The sequence below is a fragment of the Drosophila albomicans genome, chromosome 2R, assembly GCF_009650485.2.
Source record: "Drosophila albomicans strain 15112-1751.03 chromosome 2R, ASM965048v2, whole genome shotgun sequence".
Taxonomy (NCBI): domain Eukaryota; kingdom Metazoa; phylum Arthropoda; class Insecta; order Diptera; family Drosophilidae; genus Drosophila; species Drosophila albomicans.
The window spans coordinates 4993175-5021146 of NC_047631.2; the positions used below are offsets into that span (position 1 = coordinate 4993175).

At 37.6% G+C, this 27972-nt stretch overlaps 3 protein-coding genes across 3 annotated transcripts; all 3 read right to left on the bottom strand.

Annotated features, from left to right (window-relative positions):
• Positions 1-1064: 1064 nt before the first annotated feature.
• On the bottom strand, positions 1065-6719 carry LOC117576864 (uncharacterized). Its single transcript, XM_052006427.1, is given in 9 exon segments — positions 1065-1429; positions 1488-2574; positions 2576-2899; positions 3260-3417; positions 3473-3892; positions 4176-4494; positions 5024-5253; positions 5322-5919; positions 5921-6719. Coding segments are annotated over 9 exon segments (4158 nt in total). The 5' UTR covers positions 6701-6719; the 3' UTR covers positions 1065-1187.
• Positions 6720-10285: 3566 nt separating this feature from the next.
• On the bottom strand, positions 10286-12178 carry LOC127566014 (esterase-5B-like). The gene is made up of 2 exons (XM_052007337.1): positions 10760-12178; positions 10286-10701 (listed from the first exon to the last, which is right to left on the bottom strand). The coding sequence occupies exons 1-2, from the start codon at positions 12135-12137 to the stop codon at positions 10415-10417; spliced, it is 1665 nt and encodes a 554-aa protein (XP_051863297.1). The 5' UTR covers positions 12138-12178; the 3' UTR covers positions 10286-10414.
• Positions 12179-13649: 1471 nt separating this feature from the next.
• Positions 13650-15463, bottom strand: LOC117575700 (esterase-5B-like). The gene is made up of 2 exons (XM_034260013.2): positions 14060-15463; positions 13650-14003 (listed from the first exon to the last, which is right to left on the bottom strand). The coding sequence occupies exons 1-2, from the start codon at positions 15438-15440 to the stop codon at positions 13765-13767; spliced, it is 1620 nt and encodes a 539-aa protein (XP_034115904.1). The 5' UTR covers positions 15441-15463; the 3' UTR covers positions 13650-13764.
• Between the last annotated feature and the right edge of the window lie 12509 nt (positions 15464-27972).

Here is a 27972-nt window from a genome sequence, read left to right on the forward strand (position 1 = left end):
TTCATAGAGCTGGGTGCTTGGTTGGCTCATGCTTCCTGGTCTCAGCTCCGGCTCCGGCTCCGGCTATGTTCAGAGTATTGCAATTTATTTCCTACTTCAAGTTGGTCCAAATACTTTTTCCTCAGTTCCCATTTGCCGCTCACATATATGACTCTCGTATGTACCCCAAATTGGTAGTTGAATTGAGTAGAAGGGTATGCCAAACGGACAACCCGATTCTTTATAGAGAAACTGTTGTCGAACAATATTTGAACGAGACTGAAAATCATTTGGGAAACTCCCACAAATCTCAATTATTATAGGTGAGGAAGATTCATTTAGAGTATCTCTTAAGCGAGTTTCTTGCGTTAAAAATATTTGAGCTTATTTTAATTTGTGGTGCGTGCTTTGTGTATTTTCAATTCTGTATTCTCTCCACATTTGCAGAGTGAAACAAATCAACGGCAGAGGAACTGCTAAACAAGAAACTTGTGCAACCACAAACGAGAAATTTGAAAGCGGCTTAAAGCGAATTGCATGTATGGTAGGTAGAAAGTAGAAAGCCTTTCTAAGTATTGCTTGCACATAGTGAACTCTAAGGCAAAGAGGACAACAATAAGAAACGCTCACAGGATTACTCAAAAAAGAGCAAAACTTGTGCATGGAAAGCACACATACAGTATAGAACTAACTAACATGGAAAGCACAAATTCAAGAACCAACTAGCTGGCATGTAACAATGCTAAAGTCGAGAGTTGATTGACTGACTCTGAGATACTCATTCAATTGTAAGAAACATTTCTTATCTTATAACATGCATTAATATATCACATTGTAGCATTAGCCTAACTCTCTAAATAAATTTCGTTACTATTTATGCTGACTAACATATTAGCATATCAAAATGCAAAGTCTCTTAGTGTAAAACTTTAAATAAATTAAATAAAATTTATACATGTGAGTGTAAACAATCGTGACTTGTGACTAACTAACTAAACTGTCACCTAATTAAACTTTAATTATATGCGTGTTTGGGGAGACTTGTTTTTGTTAAAAAACAATCACGTCGTTAAGAACTAATTAAGTACATACTATCACTGATAATTACTGCTAATTATCAGTATTCATTTATTTAAAATACAAAATGTGTTTTTTCGTTACTGACATTGACGTTATGTTATACTCGCGTAAGTTCGGAATCTCTTAACTCAATCAGATTGAACTTTCTCTAAATTACAGCAGTCGCGCCTAATGGACATCATTTGGAACCTTTTCTTATTCATGCTGCTTGGAAATGAACATGAGTCATAGACGAGAGTGTTGTTCTCGCTTTCTACAAAGTCTTCCACCATTTTGACAAGATTACTGGAGATACGCTTCTCATCTTTGCGTAGCGTAGATCGAAGAGGATGCTCAAACATTAGGAAATAGTCGTCTGCGATGCCCGTACCTGCATACACCACACGTTTAGTATATTAAAATTCACATAAATCTTCTCTAAATCTTACCAAAAGTAATATCGGTGCGATTCGAAAGCCATATGCCAAATGAAGAATCCGAAGGATTATCGTAGACATAGCCGTAGACGGGACTCGTTCCATATTGACGATGCAGAGCGATTGCATTTTCGGTACCACTCTTGAAGAGAATATCGGTGAACATGCGCTCCACATCTGAGTAGTTCTCCACACTGAAGTTCTTATTGCCCAAATACTGTTCCCTAAGATCTCGGGAACGCTTGTCCATTTGCTCGATTGTCAGATTGCCATGTCGATAGAACAATAATTCGGGTGCCAGGTCAAGCCAACGACTGTTGAGTTCGTAGATCATCTCGGTGCCATCGCATTGCCTCTTCAATAGCTCGGCGGCATTGTAGATTCCATTCTCCCTGGTATACGATACAGTCCAAGGTATTTGGGAGAACTTTCCACTTCTGATGATGTCGATGGGGTGTTGGGTTAGGAAGGCATCTGGCACATCGGCGGGCTCAATCACCGGACTGAAAGGAGTGAAGGGCACAAACCCGAAGACCATGAGCTGGTGCACAGCTCTGACTACTTGCGTTGCTTCCTTTGATTTAAGGCACTTCTTTAGCTCCACAGAGCTTTTTGCTAAACCGCATCCCAATGTGCGACCGAGTTCTAAGGTACGACTTTGTATGCCTTGCTGCATTACCCAGGGATCCAGAGCATTTCCACTGATTGAGATGACTCCTCTTGCCACACTCTTGAAGCTCTCCTGCAACAGATGCAAATGGGCAGCGGCACCGCCTGCAGCGAGACCGACTACGATCATTTGCTCTGGATCACCACCAAAGCAATTGATGTTCTTTTTGATCCATTGTATTGCCAAACGCTGATCCTTCAAGCCGTAGTTACCGGGCAGAACATTGTCCCCGGTGCTAGCAAATCCCATCGGTCCTACTCGATAGTTAAACCTTACCAAAATCACTCTTCCGTTGGCCATCATATTCACGTGACTCTTCTCACTCGATACTGTGAAAGTGAAGGCGCCACCGTGTATCTCAATTACAACTGGAAAGACTTTGCGTGTTGCATTCTTCGGTTTGTACACACTGATAGTCAAGCAGTCCTCGACTGCCTAACAATTTGTCGGACTCTTGAACGAAATGACTCCACTGAATGCAAAAGACAGGGGTTTTAGTAGCGTTGAAATCTTCTTTCCATTTGCGGTTATAGGGCTGAGGTGACTCAAATCGGAGCTCTCCCAGTGGAGGTTCCGCGTATGGAATCCCTTCGTAGCTGTAGTAAGCTCCATTGTCCCGTCCTCGTACTTGACCATTGGGCAGCTGCACCAATAAGGGATCAGCTACAGGATCTGAGGCTACCAGAGTAATCCACAACAATAGAAGGAGGCTTGACCAATCCATGATCAGAGCGTTGACAACTTTCGAAAGCGACTATGACAGGCGAGTGTAATTATTGCTTATTTTATATATTTGAAGTTAGGCCGAAGGGAGCAGTGGTGGGAGAAGATCAGACAGTTGTGGATTCAATTTAGATATACTCGATAAGAAAGCTATTAAATTCGCAAGTACTAAAAGTCAAATTGAATTTACGAAATGCGGCAAAACTGGACTCATTAAAGAAAACAATGTACACTAAAATACATCAATAAATACATTGCTTTTAATTCAATAATGTCTATAACACTTGTTAAATTTAACTTTAAGCGTCCACACTTATGGAAATTCATCTAGTTGTAATTGAATGCACTTATCTCGCTGAATGGACATCAATTGGAATTGTTTCTGACCAACATTATCTTGAAACACACATTTGTCGTATATCAAATTACCAGTCTGAGCAAAATTTTCTAGCATCTTAATTAGATTCCTTGATATTACATCCTCATCGAGGCGAGGCTGTCGAATTCGATTTCCAAATATCAAAAAGTAATCGTCACCATGTAAAGTGCCTGTGAAAAGTTTTAGTTAATAAAATAACTAGCTATTTAGCAAAGTGTCACTTACCTAGAAAAGTATCATTGCGTTTTGCCAGCCATTGACCAACTCCAGTGTCTGCGGGATTATCGTAGATAAAGCCGTAGACTGGACTCTTTCCATATTTACGATGCATATCGATTGCAAGTTGAGTGTCGTTCTTAAAAAGTTCGTCTGTAAAGATGCGCTGCACATCTAAGTAATTCTCCACACTAAAGTTACGATTACCCAGATACTGTTGTCTCATGTTTTGTGAGTAAATATCCATTTCATTGATAGTCTTAAAAGAGTCACGGTAGAATAGGAAATGTGGCGCAAGATCATTCCAGCGGCGATTTAATTCATCAATAATTTCAATGCCACCAAATTGAGCTATATTCTGCTTGATCCATTGAAGCGCCAGGCGTTGATCCTTCAGTGGCTCCCATGTTATTCCTGACTCAAATCCTCCTTATCAAGGTTGTACTAAGGAAACCCATCGGTCCCACCTTGGACCGATAATTAACAGACACCGCAACCTTCACAACTAAAACATTGCCGTTCGCCATCCCAGTTACAAGTTGTTGTCATATGTATGTTCGTAAGGAGCTGCTCAGTCACCAATCCTCATCAAGGGTACTAAGGAAACCCATCGGTCCCAACCGATAATTAATTTTCACAACTATGACATTGCCGTTCGCCATGCCGTAAGTTCACTAAATGCTCCCCCACACTACAACAGGAAAGGTCTTACGTCTTGGGTTTTTCGGTCTATAGATGCTGACTACGAGACAATCCTCGCTTCCAGCCAGTTTATCGTCTTCTTCTATGATTTGATTCCACTGCATGCAGAGAACTGGAGCTTCGGTGGCATTGAAGATCTCATTCCACTGCCGATTGTATGGCTGAGGTGCCTCAAATCTAAGTTCTCCCAGTGGGGGCTCAGCATATGGTATAGATTCGTAGCTGTAGAAGCCACCATTATCGCGTCCGAGTAGTTTGCCATTTGGAAGATTTATTATCAGTGGATCGGCATGAACAGCAGTTGTTGCCCAGAAGCAAAGCAATGCGAACTGAATTTGAATGTACGGGAAGTTCATGAAACTTTTGTGATTAAGACTGATTGTGGACTGCTCTCAATGAGTTTGAACTCAGTGTTTATATTTGCATTTTGCAACTGGGATTTAATTTGGCAAACAAGTTGTTCCTCCGCACCTTTTATACAATTGGAGCATTCAAATTAAAATAAACGGAATATATATATATATATTAAATATATAAATTGCAAACATATCTTCAATTGCAATCTATTAATCTACTTTAGCTACCTGCTATCTTTTTCACTCTTGCTCTTTCCATCTCTCTCTCTCTCTCTCTCTCTCTCTAATAAACACATCTGGAATTCATTCTTAAATGACCCAGCTGCTTCAGTTCATGAATAAATGCAACAATTATTTATTTGTTTTATCTCTCAACTTCAATTAAAACAAAAACAAAGTAAACAATAATTTGTAACCAGTTTTTTTTTTTGACTGACAATTCAAAACCAGTATTTGCATTATAAGTATGTGCATGAGTTTTGTTAAGCGTCGCCTAAGGGAATTGCTCAACTTCTAAATGAACACACTTGTCCCGCTTGATGGACACTAATTGAAATTCTTTTTGGCCTACATTATCGCGAAACACGCAATTGTCATACGTCATTGTGCCGGCTTGTACAAATTCCTCCAGCATTTTAATTAAGTGCTTTGAAACAAGTTTCTCATCGGGGCGAATAGGTTGACGAATCGGACTATCAAAGATCAAGAAGTAATCGTCTCCGTGAACAGAGCCTGCAATTGTTATAAAACGGATTTTTAGTGACTGCTTATTAAGTGTATTTTCAGTATTCGTTGATTACCTAGAAAAATGTCATTGCGCTTTGCCAACCATTGTCCAATTGCCTTATCAGCGGGAATTTCATAGGCAAATGCATAGACTGGACTCTTCCCATATTGGCGATGTAGCTCAATTGCACTTTGAGTAGCGTTCTTGAAGAGCACATCCGTAAACAAACGCTGCAGGTCCAAATAATTATCCACACTGAAGTTACGATTACCCAGATACTGTTGTCTCAGATCGCGAGAATAATTGTCCATTTCGTTAATCGTCTTAAAGGAGTCACGATAGAATAGGAAATATGGAGCAAGATCGTACCAGCGTGAGTTCAATTCATCAATGGCTTCCACTCCATTGGATTGCTTCGCCAGTAGTAGTGCTGCGTTATAACCTCCGTCTTCCGTTGTGTAGGATGTCAGCCAAGGAACTTATGAGAATTTTCCACTTTTGATGATCTCACTGGGATGCTCAGTGAGAATGGCATCGGGAGCACCTGCAGCTTCCACTACTGGACCAAAAGGTGTGAATGGAACGTAGTCAAATATCAAAAACTGGCGCACAGCTCGAACTAGTTTCGCTGCATCGATGGTTCTCAAACAAGTCTTCAGTTGCTTGGAGTCGTTTAGTAGCTTCGCAACCAACAATTCGTCCCAACTCGAAGGCTCTGCGAGAAGCACCCTTTTGAACAACCCACGGATCTAAAGCATTTCCACTAAGCGATACTGCCACCTTTGCCAGCTGCTTGAAGTTCTCTTGGAGAAGTTGTATATGAACCGAAGCACCACCAGCGGAATGACCAATCACGAGTATATTCTCGGGCTCACCGCCAAAATGTCCAATATTCTGTTTAATCCATTGAAGCGCCAAGCGTTGATCCTTAAGTCCATAGTTTCCAGTTAACTCTAAGTCGCCAGTGCTCAAGAAGCCAATTGGACCCAACCGATAGCTGATCTTCACAACAATCGCTTTTCCGCTCGCCATTAGTGTCTCGTGTCCATGCTGAGATGCTCCACCAAACATGAATGCTCCGCCATGTATATGTACGATAACCGGAAAACTCTGGCGATTGGCGTCCTTTGGTTTATACACACTCACAGTGAGACAGTCCTCGCTACCTGCCAGCTTGTCGGGCTGATCAATAAACTGATCCCATTGAATGCACAGTACAGGAGGATTGGTGGCATTGAAGATCTCATTCCACTGCCGATTATATGGCTGAGGTGCCTCAAATCGCAGTTCTCCCAGTGGTGGCTCAGCATATGGTATAGATTCGAAGCTGTAGAAGCCACCGTTATCGCGACCACGTAGTTTGCCATTTGCCAGATTTACTATCAGTGGATCGGCATGAGAAGCTGATGCCCAGAGGCAAACTAAAGCGGTCGCAAATATTATAAAATTCATGTTGTGCACGGCAAGAGATCTAGGTTTCAACTATTCGAAGCAGAGGCATTGAGCGCTTTTAAAGCGATTATGAGAATACCTAGTTGTAGAAATATACATATATAAAGAGAGGAATTGGACTATCTCTTTTTCAGCAATAGAGAATAAGTAAGAGATTCAATTGCATTATCTCGCTTTCAATTTGTACTTACAGTGGAATAGAAAAATCATTACATGATTCAGCAGTCTTTAAGCAAACAGTATCAATATCAGCACATTTTAAACTATCAGCGTTAATGGGTTATTCATAAATACATATGTGAAATTGAAATTTAATTGTGTTAAAAAGTTTGCTGTCGTTCATTGGCTAAGTAATCTTTCGAAATTGAGAATTTACGTGAGAATGTTTGCTTTTTTGACGAATCAAATTTTAAGCCCTTATGATCTTGTCTTAGGTAAAAAACCAATTTTACATTAGAATATGAAAACAACAATAAGTTAAATTGCTAGTAAAAGAGAACAACTTTTATTCATTTAATTAAGCATAAATATTTTAGTTGTATTAGAAAATAAACAATAAAATGTTATTCAATACGATTTTCACTTTCGAAATGATCAGAAGTAGCTCTGCAACTGCAGAAGATAACAAACTCCTCTCAGTTACACATATATTATATTATGAAAAATTAACTAATGAATATTAAATAATACGTCAGATCTAAAAATCTTTAATCAACTTTTAAATAAATAAAATCAATGGTAAACTATTGTAGTTTAACCTTATAAAGCTAAATGTATTCATCAATTAATTTACCAATAAAACACAAAAATTGTTTTAACTTTTCCACTGTATGTTTAAGAATGCTAACAGTCCTACTGACTAAAACTACCGAATATTTAAATTATACAACTGATTTGCTGAAACTTACGTCAATTGATTCAGTAAGTGTTGCATGCAGAGCCGCAATGAGCAATCACAACTTTAATTTGAAGAACTAGCAGATGGTAAGTACGACTAATGACATTATATATAGTACATATATAGTTTGTGGCAAATGTAGACAATCCGCCAGATAACCAGTTGTAGCCCACGTGGAAATAAAGAAGCTGCCGGCACAGCTTTTGAGTGCAGAGGTCAAGATCCGTGAGATCTTGACTAAACAGCCAGTCGCTCGTGACCGCGCTTCAGCTTAAGCCTGATTGCCAACTGGCAAGCAACCGAGCAAGCAAGGGAACACCAGCAAGAACTTACAGGGCCACAGTGTCCACTGTACAGCACACCGGCAGGTATCCAAGAAGGATAAGCCTTTGGCTGGACAATAGCCGCCTCCTAGCCATCAACTGTCTCATCGCCATACTAGCATACTAAATTCTGCCGCACAAATAGGGCACGAATATCATGAGCCCGGTATATATGGTCCGCTTGGCACGGGACTGATTCACCAGTCGACCCGTATTGCGAGTGCCAGATCACCAACGGCTCCGGCAAGCCAGTCGCGTAGTGTCGTGATATGAAGAAAACTCAACCGTTCGTGATGCCGAGATACCGGTACTTGTCACATAGGGCAAGCTTGTTCCTGGAAACTGTACCCCAGCTCACCTATTATCATTATGCTTTTACCATGAGAGCCGTCTTGCAATGGATTCCTATGATAGACATGTATTAAGCTTTTCTCGACTTCAGATTGTTTCGGGAATCACCCTTAAAAAGAGGCAGCATACGCGCTCAGCTCTTACAAAGGTTTCAAGCGCCGAAGAAGCACATCCATCATGAGGATCAAGATAAATGACCAATTCACTGAACACTTCGTGCATCATCTAGTTACCGGCATAGATGCTTCTTCGTATCTGCTGAAGATTGAGGCACTCCTGCCAGAGAAGATGCTTCGCCACAAGCTGGCTTTTCGGCAGCCAGAGACGATCAAATGGCGAAGTACCGCATCCTTCCAACTGCAGCACTTCACATGGTCAAATACTCCTTTGAAGACCTCGAAGATTCCGAGTCAAATTTTTGCCGAGCTGGCTTCCGCCCCCGATAATAACAAAAAAATCGATTCTCTACAAAGCATCCAGATTGAAATAGAGCAACAAATTTTTAGTAGTATATGCAACTGCAACTAATGATAGTTATGAAGCGATGAAAACCACTAACAATTAGAACACATAATTCGTTGAATTTTTCCACAGTTGAAATAAACAAGTAACCCGCTACCCATTTTGTATGGGCAAAAACCGAAATACTACACTAGGGGCACTTAGTTGCTAAAAAGTGAACAATCTGGTATATTGACATGATGCTACATCTATGGTATATTTTAGAATGCAAAACTATGTCGATTGTCAGCCAAATATACCATTTGGTATAGTAAGTGGGTATTTTTGCCCATATATTCGTATATCTTTAATAACATCGAAAATTTTTTATCTGATCGCAACTGAATCACAAATCTATAGTTATTATTGTAAATACAAAAATTCGCGACTCTAGCTTTAAAATTACGCTTGTCATTTAATTTATGTCAATTTTCGGGAGCGGAATTGGGCGTGGTAAAAAAGTAAAATAAACTTGATCTGCGTGCTAATATAACAAATGCTGCCTCTTATAGTCTCTCATACGGACAGACGGACATTTCTAGATCAGCCGAGACGTTGACGCTGTTCAAGATATACTTTATGGGGTCGGAGATATATTTACATATCGGCACAAAGTTATAATATCCTTCTACCCTATGTGTAGTGGTTATAAAAATAGCAGTTTTAATTTGTATTGTATCTTGAACTAACAATTGTAGTAGGACAAGTGCCTACACACACATATTAGCTTTATGTTCTGTCGGTTATCGGAATAACTCTCTCTTGATGTTAGCTCTCATATTACTCTCTCATTCTCTGATACATCTCTATACTTAAATATACATACATAATTTTGAGCGACGCAGTCAGTATTGATCGAGAAGCGAAATAAAATAGACGCTCGATTAACGAAAAGAGATTTCACAACACGTGTTGGTGTTTTAACTATTCGCTACCACACAATTAACGATTCGACCGCTGTTACATATAATTTTTAAGATAAGCGATTTGTAGAACATACAAAATATTGTTTGCTGACCCTATATAAATCTTCCAATAGGAACCTCACTAGTTCATTACATTTGGTCAACCCATTTCTTGAGCGTAATATCTGACTATTATAATTTTAAATTGTTTAAGTTAGTTAATTGTAACTCAAAATTCGACTTTTTCTTTTGTCTGTCTGTCTATCTGCTATTTAACTATTTAAGAAATTAATGTTGTATGGCAAGAACCTTACTTACTAGAGGTCTTATTTGCTTTGGCTCAAAATCGGGTATATTTTGCAATCTATGATATATTTTGAATATAGTACTGTCGCAATATACTAAATATAGCCTTTGGCATATTTTGTTTTAACACTTTTTATTTAAGCACATTTGCTGTTTTATTTTATTTAAAATGTGTAGCGGGGATCTTACAGATGAGTACACTCGACTGTAGCTTTCTTAATTGTTTTTTGAAAAGATGTTCATGTTTATTATAAAGGCAAGACTATTGTCTAAATGTCCACGCTAAAGACTAAACATCTTAGTTAAATTCAAATTATAAAACTTTTGCGCCACAAATATGTTTTAATAATCATAGATATGTTATAAAATATACAAATTGGAGTAATTAAGCCCAGTTAGAAATGACATGGATTTCTTGTAACTTCTACCGCTAACCGAAATATATAACTGGGTTGTTTGGAATGTGGTTGGACACCGTTGCAGGTAATTCATCCACTTGGGTCAAGTGGCATCCGTTTCGTTGAATCACAACCAATTGAAATTGTTTTTCTCCAACATTGTCACGGAATTCGCAATTATCATATACTAATTTTCCAGTAATGATAAAACGCTCCAACATCTTGACAAAATTCCATGAGATAACTTTTTCGTCTGACCGCAACGGTTCTCGAATTGGATTGTTCATCATAAGGAAATAATCATCGCCATGACCCGTTCCTGTAATTTTTTTTTTAAATTAATGAAATCGAAACGGAAGGTTTTCATCATTTCTTACCAAGAAGAATATCCGATCGTTCCGCTAAAACTTGCGCAAAATTATTATTTGCTGGATTATCGTAAACATACGAATACACGGGGCTTTTTCCATATTTGCGATGTAGGTCTATTGATTTTTGAGTTGCATTCTTCAACATGATATCCGTGACCATCCGTTGAAAGTGAAAGTACGTGTCCACGCCAAAGCTCTGATTACCCATGTAATGCTGTCGTAGATCTCTCGAGTGGTTGTCCATTTCTTCTACGGTCTTCGTTTGATAACGGTAAAAGAATAAAAGGGGTGCCACTTCATACCAGCGATGGTTCAGCTCGTCAATCATCTCTTTGCCATTGGACTGCTTTAAAAGCCCAAGAGCCGCATCATAGATACCATCCTCTGGAGTGTAAGTGACCAGCCAAGGAATTTGCGCAGTCTTTCCACTCTTAATAATGTCAATCGGGTGTTCCGTAATAAATGGATCAGCGGAGCTCTCTGGTTCGACCACAGGACCAAAAGGTGCAAATGGAACGTAGTTGTAGATTAGAAACTGACTTAACGCAGATGCTATTTCCAATCCATCTTTGGTTTTCAAACACTTCTTGAGCTCTTTGCTCGAATCTAGCTGACCACAGCCGACAATACGTCCCACTTCAAAAGCATGATGTCGTCCATTATTTCTCTGCACCACCCAAGGATCTAAAGCATTGGCACTGATTGAAACGGCTGCCTTAACCAAACCTTCCAGTTCCTTGTTCATAAGTTGAAGGTGCACTGATGCCGCACCTGAAGAGAATCCCAGGAAAAGTACATTGTCAGGCTGCCCACCAAAGTAAGCAATATTATCCTTAATCCAGCGCAATGCCAACCTTTGGTCCTTAAGTCCCGCATTCCCTGGAAGCTCAGAATCACCAGTGTTGATGAAACCCAACGATCCAACTCGATGGTTTATTTTCACAACGATTACATTGCCGCTGGACATCAGTGGCACAGCTCCATCTTCAACCGTGCCACCAAAAGAAAAAGCTCCACCAAATATATTTGCTATAACCGGGAAAGTCTTTTGAGTTTCGCTCTTTGGTTTAAATATACTGACAGTCAGACAATCCTCGCTGCCCGTCTTTTTGTAGGGCTGCAAAATGAATTGGCTCCACTGAGCGCATACCACTGCAGGTTTTGTGGCATCAAACACATCAGTCCAGTTTTGCTTGTAAGGCTGAGGAGGCTCGAACCGCAGCTCGCCCACTGGAGGCTCTGCATATGGTATGGACTCGTAGGTGTAATACAATCCCTGATCACGTCCCAGTAGTTTTCCATTGGGTAACTCGACTATCAATTGCGCAAAGGTAACTGTTGCCAATAGACTCAATAATGCGGTCAAAAATATGATGGAATTCATGACTTCAACTCAATCGTTATCCACACAGTACTACTCTAAGAGGCAACACTCAAGATCGTTTTATTGACAGTGCTTCAAGCCCGAATATAGTTAAAGATAGTCTGAGAAAAATGCGATTAGTTCCATTGATCTGGTAGTGCAAAAAGTCATTAAAAATATATTTAAAATTGTAACATTGCACCTTTTAGGGGCAAGACATCTATAAAATCTAATATATTTTAAATGAAAACCAATTATATAAACATTTGTATACATATGAATGTCTATTAATTCTTAATTTATTTGCACAATATCTAATATCTAATATGAAAACTACTTGATTAATAGGTTAATAAGAACAAACCAAAAAAAAAACTTCGTTAACTTCGGATGTGTTAATTACCAATTTAAAATAACATATTTATATATACGAATTTTACATCACCTTAAAGTCAGAAGGGATACATATGTAACATATGCTTCCCACTATATCTTCTGATTTAATTCTATCAGTAAATAAGACAACATCTCTTTAAATCGTAGCTTTTGAATTACGCATTATTATTGTTCCAATGCATTCATTTTGTCGGAAAATAACTCTTCTTAACTTTTTATAAATTTGTTTTTACCAATCTTAATTAGTTTTAAACCCACACATAACATGCGCATGGAATAATTTTCATTGACTACTTTAAAAAAGAAACAGCCATCAACAGCTACTATAACACATTTTCTGAACCGAATCACCAAAAATGAGTCCTATTTTGAAGTAATGGAAAACCTACTACAACAAGTGAGAAAATTGCACTCGAGTGCGTTTGAATTTGAGATATCCCATACATATCATTAAAAGTAAAACTGTGCGGTATTCTTCTAAAATATGCGAAATGAATATACCGAAAATATACTAAAATATATCAAAGTCTATATTTGGTATATCAAAAATATATCACAGTGTTAACCAAAGCAAAGAAGTCCTGACATATCCTTTAAAAGTTTTATCTTATTTATCAGGAGTCATAGGAACTGTAGTTATAAGCACCAAAAATCATAGCTCTAGCTTTAAATTACACTCTATTCGATTTTCCGAAGTGTGGAAAGGGACGTGGAAATAATCTTAAATAAACCAGATCTGCGTGCAAAAATAACAAGTGCTGTTTCAAAATTAAAGCTTCTTCTCTTGTAGTCTCTGAAATCTAGTTTTTCTATACGGAGAGAGAGGTAGACTTTTGGGAACGGATGTACTTGGCATGATATTTACATTTGAAAGTTATTATACCCTTTTTTTCGATGTGTAACGGGTATAAAATTGGTATCCGATGGTTTCTATCAATGGGTGATGCAATGATTATAGCGACCCTCGGATACCATTGGAAGGAATTATGTTGAATAGAAAAACGAAATTTAGCATAAACCTACTATTTTATTGTCCTACTATTATTACGATTATTGTTATTACATATTAAGCCGAGACATAAATCATTAGTTATGTTCCTTTTCGTTAAATTTTGAAAAGATATAATACACAAAAAATAGTAATCAGGATAATTTATTTCCAAATGAAAAATATAAGTTCCATACAGATTTACATTATTAACATATTAAAAACCATTTAAGAATATGCTTCCTGGCCATTTTTGAAACTTCATTATAGAAGCGTTTTCATTTGAAGGTTCGAGCAACCCTCACGCTCAATGTGCATCACGCGGTATTTGCCTCCGGCTATATTGGGTTGAAACTCACAATTGCCAAATTGCAATATACCATCTTTAACAAAATCTTCGATCATTTTGATAAGGCTGGATGAAATCAGTATCTCATCCTTGCGTTCTTGTTGACGAATTGAGTTTTTGAACATAAGCGAGAAGTCATCTCCATGCACAGTGCCTGTAATATGAATTCATTAACTAATTTAATAATAAATATTAATAGGTGATTTGTACCGAGTTCAATGTCGTCCCGTTTAGCTAACCATTGTCCCAAACCACTGGTAGCTGGATTGCTATATAGATAAGCATAAACGGAAGTCTTCGATCGTTGTAGCATTAAGGATAACTCAACTCCCGTCTTGAACAATATGTCAGTAAACATGCGTGTTAACTGTGGATAAGTCTTCGTGCTGAATTTCTCATTTTTCATATACAATTCTCTTATCTTAAGTGAATGCTCATCTAGCGCCTCAATATTATTTATCATGTCACGATAATACAATAAGAGGGGCGCAAGATCGTACCAACGTTTGTTCAGCTCCTCTAGTAATTCGTCTCCGTCGTATTCTTTCTTGAGAAACAGAGCGGCATTATAGCCACCATCTTGCTCAACGTAGGAGGTCAGCCATCGGACTGTTGAAAAATTGCCACTTTTAAGGATATCAATGGGATGTTGAGTGATGATTGCATCTTTCACACTTGAGGGTTCAACGACAGGTCCGAACGGTGTAAAGGGAATATAGTCCAAAATGAGGAAATTTTCCACGGCTCTAACTATTTGTGATGCATCCTTCGCTTTCAGACAGGCCTTTAGTTCTTCAGAGCTATCCAATAGACCACAACCCACAACCCGGCCCAACTCGAAGGCACGACGAGCTGCCCCGTCCTGAACAGCCCATGGATTGAGAGCATTTCCACTAATAGAAACAGCTGCCGTTGCCACTTTATTAAATGCTTGATTCATCAGATGGATGTGAACTGAAGCACCGCCAGCATCGAGTCCCATTACTAGAATCTTGTGGGGATTTCCACCAAATTGTGCAATATTATTCTTGACCCATTGCAGTGCCAACCGTTGATCCTTGAGTCCCAAATTTCCTGGTAATATCGTGTCGCCTGTACTTAAGAATCCAATCGGTCCCAGACGATAGTTAATCTTTACAAGAATCACTTTTCCGCTGTTCATAAACATCTCATGACCATCATTGCTTGCACCGCCGAACATGAAGAATCCGCCATGAATATCGACCACAACGGGGAAACTGTGATGCAGCTTGTTCTTTGGCTTATATACGTTGACGGTGAGGCAGTCCTCTTGACCTGTCAGTTTGTCCTCCTCTTCAATAAGCTGGCTCCACTGCAAGCAGTTGACTGGTGGCTGAGTTGCCTGGAAGGTTTCATCCCAAATGCGATTGTAAGGCTGTGGGGGCTCGAATCTTAGTTGTCCCAGGGGCGGCTCCGCATAGGGTATCGATTCATAGCTGTAATGATTTTCGTTCTCGCGTCCTCGAAGATTGCCATTAGGCAGCGTTACAAACACATTGATCAAGTCACTGAATGCTGCATTTGCGCTGCATACGAATAACAAAACGATTAGAAATGTTTTCGAATTCATGGCTACACCCGACAGATTCTGAATCTATACTAGTCTTGGGAGCGACATTTTCACACATTTTATTATTTTGTCATGAACAAAAGAGACATATAAAATGCAAATACGTTTAAATTTTATGACAAGTTCATGAGATCATTAAGTGATGGACTTTCAAAACATGGTGGATTTCTTTCAAAGCAAAGTAACTTCTGTCAGAGGTTATAATTGAGAAAGAGTCTGTGAAGAATTGAATTGGTTTCATTTTTTTTACTCTCACAAAATCTAAATAAGTTTAAGTTTCTCGAAGTAATACGTTAAAGCAATGAACATTTAAGTATGAAAGATCACCAAAATGTTAAAAGATGCTTATTTAAATCACTGATACTTAGAAAAGGTCCTAAAATCGATACCAGAGCTGTACGAAGTGATGAATAGGCAGATAAAAGGTTCATTAATTCAATACGCTTTGGGGCTGACAATCATCAGTCGAGAAGCAGTGAAAGACAATTCCCAGACAAATAAGCGGTTCTATTTTCATCGTTATAATCAGTGATGAAAAAGATTATCATTATGACGATGATGATGATGATGATGATGGTGATGGTGATGAGCACAAAGGAATCAAGATGGGAATGTCCGAAAAGCACATGCCACTGATGGACTGTGCGGGGATAAAAGTATAAATGAATTAGTTCACATTAAGTATACGCCACATCGTAAGCCAAAGCTAAGCAAGCATGATTTAAGAAATATAGTATGCGGAGACTTGTGACTGCTGCTCTTTTGGGGGTCTGCTGTGGAAGCATTTTATGCCATGCTGGCTGGCGTGGCTGTGTGTGTGTGTCTGTATCCAAAAGCATGGTGAACGTGCATGTGAATGTGCGAAACCTTGGGAGATTAAGGTTCTGCCACTGCGAAGTTCGCTTAGTGTGTGAAGCATGGAATATTAATTCCTTAAGTAATTCACAGCATTTGTAACTAATGTTTGTTAATGAGCTATGCCCCCAATTCCCTTCCCACTTCTACGACCAATAGCAATGCTATATACACTCTTACTAGCACACAGTCGTCGTCGCGTCGTTAGTCTGCAAACGTATTTGACTAAATGCAGAGCATTGCCTGAGGTCAAGGCTCAAGCCTCAAGTCGTATTACTTCTGCGTCTGGATTGCTAAATGCAAGAATTAGTAAGTGCAAAAGTGAGAAAGCTAACCGGACTTCCCCCTTGTTTCTCATATTTCTTCTCTCTATCCTGTCCTGTCCTGGAGAAAGCAAAATATTAGGGGTTGGGTGTATTTAATGTTGGGTCTCCTATGGCAAGCGTAGAGAGCGTTGAGAACACACTTAATGAAATAATTATGTAAAGCAAACTTGCATCTTTTTGGCCAATGTCGTGGTTTTACATTCATTAATTTTGTCAAGTTTACTATGAATGTGAAGATTTAATTATATACATCGTTTAGTATAGTACAAATAAGTTGAATTATTATTTTGCCTTTACTTACATATAACCAAACAGTTGTGATATATATTATAACTGCATATATTTTACGCTAGAGAAAGAGAGAAAAATTTAATAATATTTATATTGCGCGTATTGAATAAGCATAGTTTGTTCGACTCCATTTACTTACTTGATTATCATCAATAGTAAGTTACAGGTTATAAATTTAATTAATTTAAATTGCTATTAATCAATTTTTTTGTAGATTTCTGATTAGGTATACCATGGAGTTTGCGTATCCTTAAGTTATTTGCCAGTGAATTTTGAACATACAATGTACATGGGCTCATTTGTTTTAGTGGGATTTAACATATTTTGTATTGCAAAACATATTATTACTATTGATGTAAAGAGAATGTTTTACTCTCAAAATTTCTTACCTAACGTTAGAAATTCCTAACTAACTTTTAGTGAAGTAAATAAGCAGTTGCTTTTTTAATATTTATGGATATTTATAATTGAATAACACTAAAAAATGTTTTTCAGATATAATTGTTTTATCCAGCACTCAATATGCCTTTTACAAACACAATAATATAAGCTTGAAAATGTTGCGCTCTAATATTGAAATCTCCTATAGATTAATTTAATGTTGTCTGGCTTAAGTTTGAAATTGTAAGTAAAGGAAAAATTATTTGTGTAAGAAAGATTAAGTTAAATATTGTGCAATAAAAATACATATATCAAAAGCAATTCACATCATTTCTGAGGGACGCAGAATTAACTACAGGTAACAGATTTTATTTATAGCAGTTCATAGCAACGAGAAGTATTTCAAGAAGAAGATCTAACATATATGTATGTATATCTAAACACACTTGCATTTTAGTTGAATAATTTGCAAACATCTCAGGAACTGCAAGTAGGCGTAGCTTATAAAATGTAGCTGTGACACAAATTTGACGCTAATCAGGGTTTGTTTTGTACTTTGTCCCACTGTCTCAGAATTCCGCATTCACCTTCTCAGCTGCTCTAAACCGCCAAAGAGGAGTTTGTCACAGCTCTATAAAATATGCAACAAACATATAAAAATGCTACTAACAAGCACGTACACAGACTTTAATTCAAGGCGGAGAAAGGGAGGGGGAGTGACTGGGTAGTAGCAATGTGTGTGCATGTAAAATAATTTGAAAACACGGCATTTGCGTAATGAAGCATGGGGTAAACGCGAAGTGGAGTTACTGCCAAGAGCAAGTGAAAAGCGCTCATAAATGCCAGAAGTTATGCAAGTCCTTAACTTTTATGAGCAGCGTCAACGTGCTGGATAGCTGGGGATGGGACATAGGGGGAAGAAAGGGGGTGACAACAGAAGATAGACTACAGGTGCAAGTGCCGTATCACACATGTTTGCCATACGAATGGAGTGAAGTGCAGTGCCATGCAGTGCAGCTGCTTAATGTACATATGTGTGCGCTTCTGTCTCAGTGTGTCTCCTCGTGTCTCAGTGGGCGCGGTTGAGCTGACACAAATGTGCGAATTCTCTCACCAAGTTTGCAACACAAAAAAGTCAGATGATGCGGCTGCTTGCGTGGGGAAAGATTGGGCAATGAGAGGATGCAACAGGGAGTGGGAATATGTAACGTCTGGGCCAAAACTGGCATTCGCATTCAGTGCGTAATCTTCACCTTTCCTCTAGTTTTGCCATGCACTTTTATTGCGTGCTTACAGAAGCTCGAGCACTTGCTGCTTGTATCGACGAAAGTTGTGCCTTTGAATTTGCCACTTTATGCCACGTAGCAGCCACTGAATCCAAATCCAGGCAAGACTTCTACAGTTGCCACCGCAGCACCGTGGGGCGAAAACATATTTTATGTAACCAAATCTATTTCTTAAGATTATATATTAATTATTTTGCTGTCAAGCATACTTACTTCATAAAACACTAAAATTGACTAAGGTTTAATAATTTTGAACAAATTTCAGTACGATGTATCTTTAAAATATTTGTTTGTATTTATTGTGATTTGCAGTCATAAACAGGGACTTTCAGGCTGGTAATTTTGTTTATTTTTGTGCAGTCAGTAGTTTAGAGGAAAAGTATTTTTGACGTATTGAATTTTGTATTTCTAAAGTTTATATTATAATAACCAAAAAAATTGAAAGTTAATGCCAATTTTTCTTATCAAAAATATAAACGAAAAAATAAAATTTTAAACTTTATTTTTGTCATAATGATAAAGTTCTCAATAAACTCATTTTCTTTACAATGATCTTTATTTCGTTGCAAAACTAAGAAGTTCCAGAAGAAGACCCCATTCCTATGATCAAACAGATCGAAAGCTTAATAATCACTGTTATACATATTACTCGTAGAATCGACGTCATGAAAACTTCATTGTAGGAGTCTCCTCTGTTAAACATAATAAGTGTTCCATATATTTGAACACGTTACCCTTTTTGTACAAAAATATACTGATTTCTGCCATTGTACAATACAGTTGCAACTCGCTAAGTAGTTGTAAGCTGCATAATGTATTTACGTAAGCACCGGAAATTGGGTGCTGCATGCAGGTGGCTGTAGTTACCTACAGGTGAGGCAGCTCGTCAGGTTGCAGGTTGCTGAGCTAAACGCGAATAGACAAGTGTGATCCCTTGTGGATGAGGATGTGGATTTGTGTGCGGGTATCTGAGTGCGAGCTGTGGCTCTTGAATGCGGGCTCCTTTTGGTTTATGCGCGCATATTTGATGGCATTGTGAATTTCTGTATGAAATTACAGCTTTTAACGAACGCAGCTCTGCTTGAGCCTTCATTAATATGCGATGCTCTGCGCTGAGCAGCTCTAAGAAGCTACAGCGCCCGATGCCGAGCTTGGTGATACTTGGTGTATTACGAGCCATGGAACAAGCGACGATAAAATTGCAATCCCTTCGAACGGTTAATACTGCATTCTGAGTGGCACTTCAGCAGTATGTGCCAATTAGCGACTGGATCATTAAATTGACATGAGTACATATAAAACGATTACGATAGAGCAATGGGACATGCGAATGTACGTATTTATTTGAATTAATCGATTTTCTAAGAAATCCTATTATAAAAAAAAATGCAATTTGTTTTTTATAGACGTAAAGGAATTAATTCAGAAACAAATTGCAAAAATTACACTTTACCTATTTTTAAAGAATACAAGTAAATTATAAAAATATTTAATCCATAATTATTTTGTTCAACTCAATACTTGTCTTTTTATTTACATATGTATCTATGCATTTATCCATTCTAATTGAAAATCAGAAAGTGAAATTAACAAATTTAAAAGTGAAATTACTGTCATTTTGTCAAATTGGTAATTTTGTATATTATATAACATAGCCTTCGGTATTTTTCTTTGGTATATTTAAACAAGTGAGAAAGCTACAGTCGAGTTTGCTCGACTGTGAGATACCCGCTACACATTTTGTAAAAACCAAAACAGTACAGTATTTTTTTAACTATTCCAAAATAATATACCGCAAAAATACTGAAAGTATGGCGAGGTTGGTATATTTATGAAGTTTTAAATTCGAAATATACAATCGAGGTCAATATATTCCCTAAATTTGAAACAAACATGATTAGCGTGCAAACATATCATTTGCTGCCGAAAAACTCGACTCTGGCTTTCTTACTTGTTATTGTTGTTTTTCATTCATTTCTTTATTGTTGTGTTTTGCTATGCAATGTCAAAAATTAGTCAGAATGTGATTGAAGATAAAATGCAAAGTTTGTTAACGTGACACCAGAGCTAATAATCAGTTGTATTCATTGTAGAGGTAAAGACAAATAGCAAATGCACTTTATTTTGCTAACAAACTTAAACGAAATATTATTATATTTGGTTTTTTTTTAATTTATTATCTTAATATATCTCATATTTTGCATTTATCATCCCGTTTTTCCTGAACATCGATTAAATTATGTAATTTAAATCAACAACAACAGCTGGTAAAATGCAGACTAATTATTTGCCCATAGTTTTATAAGTATGTGCATATGAATGTATGTTTATTACACGAGTACTAGCTCGTGTTCAGCAGCACACATATTTATAAATATAAAGTATGTGTACTTATGCACATGACCACACATATTTGCATACAATTGTGTACGTTTGTTTATAACATATGTACATATATAAGTATGTTAATTTTCAGTAATTGAAGAACATTTAGTTTTAACATCAGCAGGTAAAAGGCAGTGGCAGCGCGGAGGAAGGGTAATTTTCACACTACCGATAGAATCCCAACCGCACTCTCCATTGGATGACGACCCCTTCGACGTTTGCACGCCCTCATTTTGGCAACCTTGTGAATTTTTGCGGTTCTATGCAAATTAACTTAAATGTCAACGTTGGAAAATTTTCAACGACAAACGCTGAATTCAGAGCTAACGAAATGTCAAAAATGGGGTATTCAAAAGGCAGCATCTAAATGGTTACAAAAAATGGCGAGGAAAGTGAGCAGATAGCAAGAGTGAATAAGAGAGTGAGAAAGAAATAGAGTGGAGGAATACACACGCATAAAAAGACAAACTGCAAACGTCAACCAATTTTTTTTTTAACTTTACATCGACTGAAACTCGGTGACAATGATGTTAACTAGAGTGTGAAAACTATGATTGGCTGTCAGGCTGTCAGAGATACATACGAGACTGAAGCAAGAGTGATGAGAGGTGGCCGACGTTGTCGTTGTCATTGTCAACAGCGGATAAATGGGAAAGGGGCTTAAGTGAGGGGAATGCCACTCATGAGCCATTGCCTGCAAAGTGCTCTATGATTTATACTGTATTTGCCTGCATTGCATTCCGCATGCAATGTGGGCAACAGACTGAATGCATTGCTCTTTAGGCGTACGAACATGCATATATAGAAGTCTTTCTCATTCGCTTTTAGTTTTGCATTCACATGTGTCATCTGTTGCCCGCCAACAACTAGAGGTAATTCTCAGCACTACTACACTAGATAGTTTATTTATTCGAAGCTAGAGGAAACTCTTACTATTAGTTAACCAACATTGATAAAATGCTTTAGATTTTAAAATTTAAATGAATAAATCTATAAATCAAATAGTTAATTAAGTTAATTAAAACTACAACCTAGATGATGCAGTCATATCAGTGCTGCTATTCTACAAGGTTTTGTCCAAAGAAATAAAATAATTGTTATTAGCTCAATTACATATATGTACATTGTACATACAAGTATAATATAAAATAAACATTTTCAGTCAAATATTTATACCATAACGTACCACAAAGCATATAACGAAATGTAGTTTTGCTTAACGATTTTAAATTTTGTTGAAATTATTCTGTAAACTTGGTAGAACATATTTCATTAATTTAAAAAAGTTTTTTTTTCGCTGTAATACTCTTTGTGATTTTCGTATTTAATAATAAATTTAATAATTAATTGGCGACTACAGACATTGATTCTGTCTTTAAATATATTTCCTAAATTTTTAAATATATTTATAACAAGTAAGAAAGCTACAGTCGAGTGTGCTGAACTGTGAGATATCCGCCACATATTTTGCACAAAAGCAAAACAGCGCGGTAATATTCTTAAAATATATCAAAATAATATAATGCAAAAATATGAAAAAATGCACATAACATAATGCAATATTTTGTTTATTTATTTCTACATTAATATACCATATAGTGCACAAAATAGCAGATTGTCAGCCAAAACAACTAAGACTTCTAGTAACTAGGTGTTTTTGCTCATACAAAAGTCTTTCTTTAATACCTTCGACAATTTTTATCTGATCGCAACCAAATTTTCAGGAATAAAAAATTCGGGACCGTAGCTTTAAAATTAGGCTTGTTCTTTGAGCTTTGTCAATTTGTAGAAGCGGAAATGAACGTGGAAAAAATTTGAAACTAACTTGATCTACCTGCAAACAGAACAAGGCCTGTCGAAAAAATATCTTGTCTCTAATAGGATCTAGGATCGAAATTGAAAGGTATTCCAGATTAAATTTTATCTTTTTTATATACTATATGTATATTATTGGGACAGACACACTCTTTAGCCTTGAGAAAGCAGTAAAAGAAAAATAATAAACTTAAATAATTGTTGTTGCTTTTTCATTGTAGCGTCGCGAAATAAACTAATGTAAGTACGTGTTCATTGTTGTTTTAGCAATCGAGATATGATATTCAAAAGATCATCGGACTCATATCTTCGATAAATATTTCAATCACAGAACTTTGTTAATGCGACAGCTGATAATATACCCACCAAAGCTACGTTCATAATTCTTTATAATGATTCTTTGAAATAAATTAGTGACTAAATATACTTAGGTTAAAAAACATAGCCTTATTGTAGGATCGAATGATGTGTATTGTGTAAAAATTTGTCGATTAAGTGAATGAGTTAGTCAGCATAAACGAATGTAAAGACTATATTCGAATGCACCCGTAACAATGTCGATATATGTACATATAACCACAATTTATTTTTTAAAATGCAGATTTATTACAGATTAATAATGACTGATATATAAAGAAAATTTAGAAAGTGGCGTATATAGCAAAAAAATAATGTAAGGCCGTTTTATCAATGTGCATTAGTCCGGGTACTGTAACAGGGTCTTAAGGTATTTGAGCCAGATTCAGTTCTTCACATTTAGTTACGGCCGGCCAAGCAGTTGCTCACATCGCGTTGATTACGGCAGATCCTTAATTCGCTGTCAAACCATTGGCCACCGGGACATACCTGATGTCTGACACGGTTATTGCGGCAAACGTAGAAGCGGCGACAATGTCTGGAATTTGTAAAAATGGTTCCATCTTCGAGACCCTGACAGTCGCGAAGTGAGACTAAAGCCTCTGCTGGGCTATTGACGACCCGGTTTACAATTTTTTCATTAATCAACGTTCTGCTACTTTCGGTTGTAGCGCAGGTTGTTGTTGAGGCAGTGCAAGGTTCCTCAGTTGTCGTACAGGGTGCTGTTGTGGTAGTGCAGGGTGCTTCAGTAGTTGTAGTACAAGGAGCTTTTGTTGTAATTGATTTTGTGCATGGTTCCTCAGTTGTCGTAGATAATGTTGTTGTGGTACAGGGTGCTTCAGTAGTTTTAGTACAAGGAGCTTTTGTAGTGGTTGTTGTCGTGCAGGGTGTCGTCGTAGTTGTTGTAGTTGAAGTAGTGGTTGTTTTTGTTGTGGTAGTTTTTGTTGTGGTAGTTTTTGTTGTGGTAGTTTTCGTAGTAGTTGTGGTTGTTGTTGTTGTAGTCGTAGTGGTTGTTATCGTGCAGGGTGCTTCAGTAGTTGTAGTACAAGGAGCTTTTGTAGTGGTTGTTGTCGTGCAGGGTGTCGTCGTAGTTGTTGTAGTTGAAGTAGTGGTTGTTTTTGTTGTGGTAGTTTTTGTTGTGGTAGTTTTTGTTGTGGTAGTTTTCGTAGTAGTTGTGGTTGTTGTTGTTGTAGTCGTAGTGGTTGTTGTCGTGCAGGGTGCTTCAGTAGTTGTAGTACAAGGAGCTTTTGTAGTGGTTGTTGTCGTGCAGGGTGTTGTCGTAGTTGTAGTTGTGGTTGTGGTTGTTGTTGTAGTAGTTGTGGTTGTGGTTGTTGTCGTAGTCGTAGTTGTTGTAGTAGTTGTGGTTGTTGTTGTCGTAGTAGATGTGGTTGTCGTTGTCGTAGTGGTTGTTGTCGTGCAGGGTGTTGTCGTAGTTGTAGTAGTGGTTGTTGTTGTTGTGGTAGTTGTTGTCGTAGTTGTTGTAGTTGTAGTTGTAGTTGTGGTAGTTGTCGTTGTGGTTGTTGTTGTCGTAGAAGTTGTGGTTGTCGTTGTGGTTGTTGTAGTTGTTGTGGTAGTTGTCGTGCAGGGTGTTGTCGTAGTTGTAGTTGTCGTTGTGGTTGTGGTTGTTGTCGTAGTTGTTGTAGTAGTTGTGGTTGTGGTTGTTGTCGTAGTTGTTGTAGTAGTTGTAGTAGTTGTAGTTGTTGTTGTTGTCGTAGTAGTTGTAGTTGTCGTCGTAGTTGTTGTCGTAGTCGTTGTGGTTGTTGTAGTGGTTGTCGTGGTGGTTGTGGTTGTCGTAGTCGTAGTGGTTGTTGTCGTGCAGGGTGTTGTCGTAGTTGTAGTTGTCGTTGTGGTTGTTGTCGTAGTTGTTGTAGTAGTTGTGGTTGTGGTTGTTGTCGTAGTTGTTGTAGTAGTTGTAGTAGTTGTTGTAGTTGTAGTTGTTGTAGTTGTTGTTGTTGTCGTAGTAGTTGTAGTTGTCGTCGTAGTTGTTGTCGTAGTCGTTGTGGTTGTTGTAGTGGTTGTCGTGGTGGTTGTGGTTGTCGTAGTCGTAGTGGTTGTTGTCGTGCAGGGTGTTGTCGTAGTTGTAGTTGTCGTTGTGGTTGTGGTTGTTGTCGTAGTTGTTGTAGTAGTTGTGGTTGTGGTTGTGGTTGTTGTCGTAGTTGTTGTAGTAGTTGTAGTAGTTGTAGTTGTTGTAGTTGTTGTAGTTGTTGTAGTTGTTGTTGTTGTCGTAGTAGTTGTAGTTGTCGTCGTAGTTGTTGTCGTAGTCGTTGTGGTTGTTGTAGTGGTTGTCGTGGTGGTTGTGGTTGTCGTAGTCGTAGTGGTTGTTGTCGTGCAGGGTGTTGTCGTAGTTGTAGTTGTCGTTGTGGTTGTGGTTGTTGTCGTAGTTGTTGTAGTAGTTGTGGTTGTGGTTGTTGTCGTAGTTGTTGTAGTAGTTGTAGTAGTTGTAGTAGTTGTAGTTGTTGTTGTTGTCGTAGTAGTTGTAGTTGTCGTCGTAGTTGTTGTCGTAGTCGTTGTGGTTGTTGTAGTGGTAGTTGTAGTTGTGGTTGTGGTAGTTGTTGTAGTGGTAGTTGTAGTTGTGGTTGTAGTTGTAGTTGTGGTTGTTGTCGTCGTAGTTGTGGTTGTTGTCGTCGTAGTTGTTGTTGTTGTCGTCGTAGTTGTAGTTGTTGTGGTAGTTGTCGTTGTCGTAGTGGTTGTAGTTGTTGTAGTAGTTGTCGTTGTGGTGGTTGTGGTGGTTGTCGAGCAGGGTGTTGTCGTAGTTGTAGTTGTGTCTGTGGATTCAGTTGTTGGTTTTGAAGGCGGATATCCTGAAGCTGTCGTTGTATCAGGTAGCGGACTTAATGTTGTTGGTTTTGAAGGCGGATATCCTGAAGCTGTCTTTGTACAAGGTAGCGGACTTGATGTCGTTGGCTTATTGCAGGGAGGTTTTGGGGTAGTGTCGCATGGAATTTTGCCTCCTGAAATTCCATGGTGAGGATCACTATCTTGTATTGAAATGATAGCTGCACTGCGATCACCATTGTGACACTCAACTAGGGTGGGCAAGTTGCATATCTGAGTCCTAGGATCAAAGAACAAGCCATGACCGCACTCTCTTCTTAGAGCACGTCCGCGAAGGCAAATGTAATAGCTGGAACAGCTAATGGGATCCGCAAAGGAAAGACCATTGATCTGATCTGAACACTCAGGCTGATGAGCCTGGCTGCTTGCAGTCAGAGCAGACAGAGCAATCACGAACGTGAGCACCAACAAGTTGTCTATAAGTTGCAAAGAGAAACAACACTCATAAGAATTGATCAAAGTAATAATATTATAAAGAATTAACTAAAAGACTTACAAATTTTCATTGTTATAAATAATCCTTCACTTTGTTTTCGCCGTTTCAAGTATGAATTTACTTCTCCACTGTGCAATAACCTGATGCGCTTCAGCACTTTTATAGTCCCCAGGTATATTCTTATCGCCAATAATTACACAAGAACTCCTCAAACACTTGAGACAAACACGGTTGTTACAGCCATGTGTCGGAAGCAACATGTGAAATGCATGAGAGCCATTAGTAAATTGACTTATTTTGATGATAATATTCTTCAAGATTGTGTAATACCAAAATGTAAAATCTTTTTAAGAGATCGCATGGGATCTGCAAATCACAATTGCGGTCGTAAATTTATGTTCAATACGCCCAAATCTCTTAGCTTAAACCAATTAATTCAAGCATTAAAAATAATTTATTTGTTTGTTTCCTGCTCATAAAATAAGCTGAACATTTTTCTTTCCATTCGACAGACGTTCAGATACTCCTCCAACACTTGCGGTCAACAAATGAATGAATATTTAACCAACTTGTGCACAATTCATGAGAATTGTTTGAATATTTTAGCTGCCACGTTGGGTCCAAAACAGTGCGCTGCAAAAGTGTCTACCCTTGTGGCAATTCAGTCATGTGGCTCCAAAGACTATTTATATCTATATATACGAGTATATAGGATATACTGTTGTAATTTTGATTTTTATTTTATTATTATTATTTTTTTTGTATGCATATTAGTCAATCAATATTAATATTGACTGAAATAAAAATTTCAGAATTAAGTAGGTAACATTTAAATTGCATTTTCAGTTACTTTCATGTTTTTTATCTGCAATCCAGTACCTACCTGTTATTTATTGCGTTATGAGGAAGAAATTAATTCATCGAACAACCCACCTCTCTTCTTACCTTACCTACTTACAATAATGTTAAACTACTAATTAAATTCCTAGACATCAACAAATTATTAAACAACATATAAATTAACTGTCGAGTCGATGGCCTTAGTTGCTAGCACTCCCTTTCTTTTAGTTATTATATTATTCTGTATAATAATTAACTTGTAAATAAATAAATAAATAATTCATCGAAGAAAATGCCTTTTATTTATTTATAATCACTTACGATAATGTCTTAAGACTTATTGCAAATATCATTTAATTTGCTTAATATTTATTATTTTCATGTATGTTGTTATTTATTTGTAAAACTTAAATGGAAAACTCTAGCGAGAAGTTGCGCTTTAAATATCTCTTAGTCTTTAATACTTGTTAAGACTTTCAATTGTAGTTTCGATTTTCTCGTGAGTATTAATATATTGTTGCTGTATAAGGAACCCTTCAGCCTAGATTTCGATTCACGTATTTACACAGTTCCCGCGGAGAATCAGTTATTAAACAATTATTAATTTATTGTTTACACATATGCAGAATTCTAATTCAATTATTTATATGCTAAGTATGGTGAGCATACGCTCAAGTTTGTCGATATTTACAATCAATGCGAAGAAATAAAGAGAGTTAATCGGT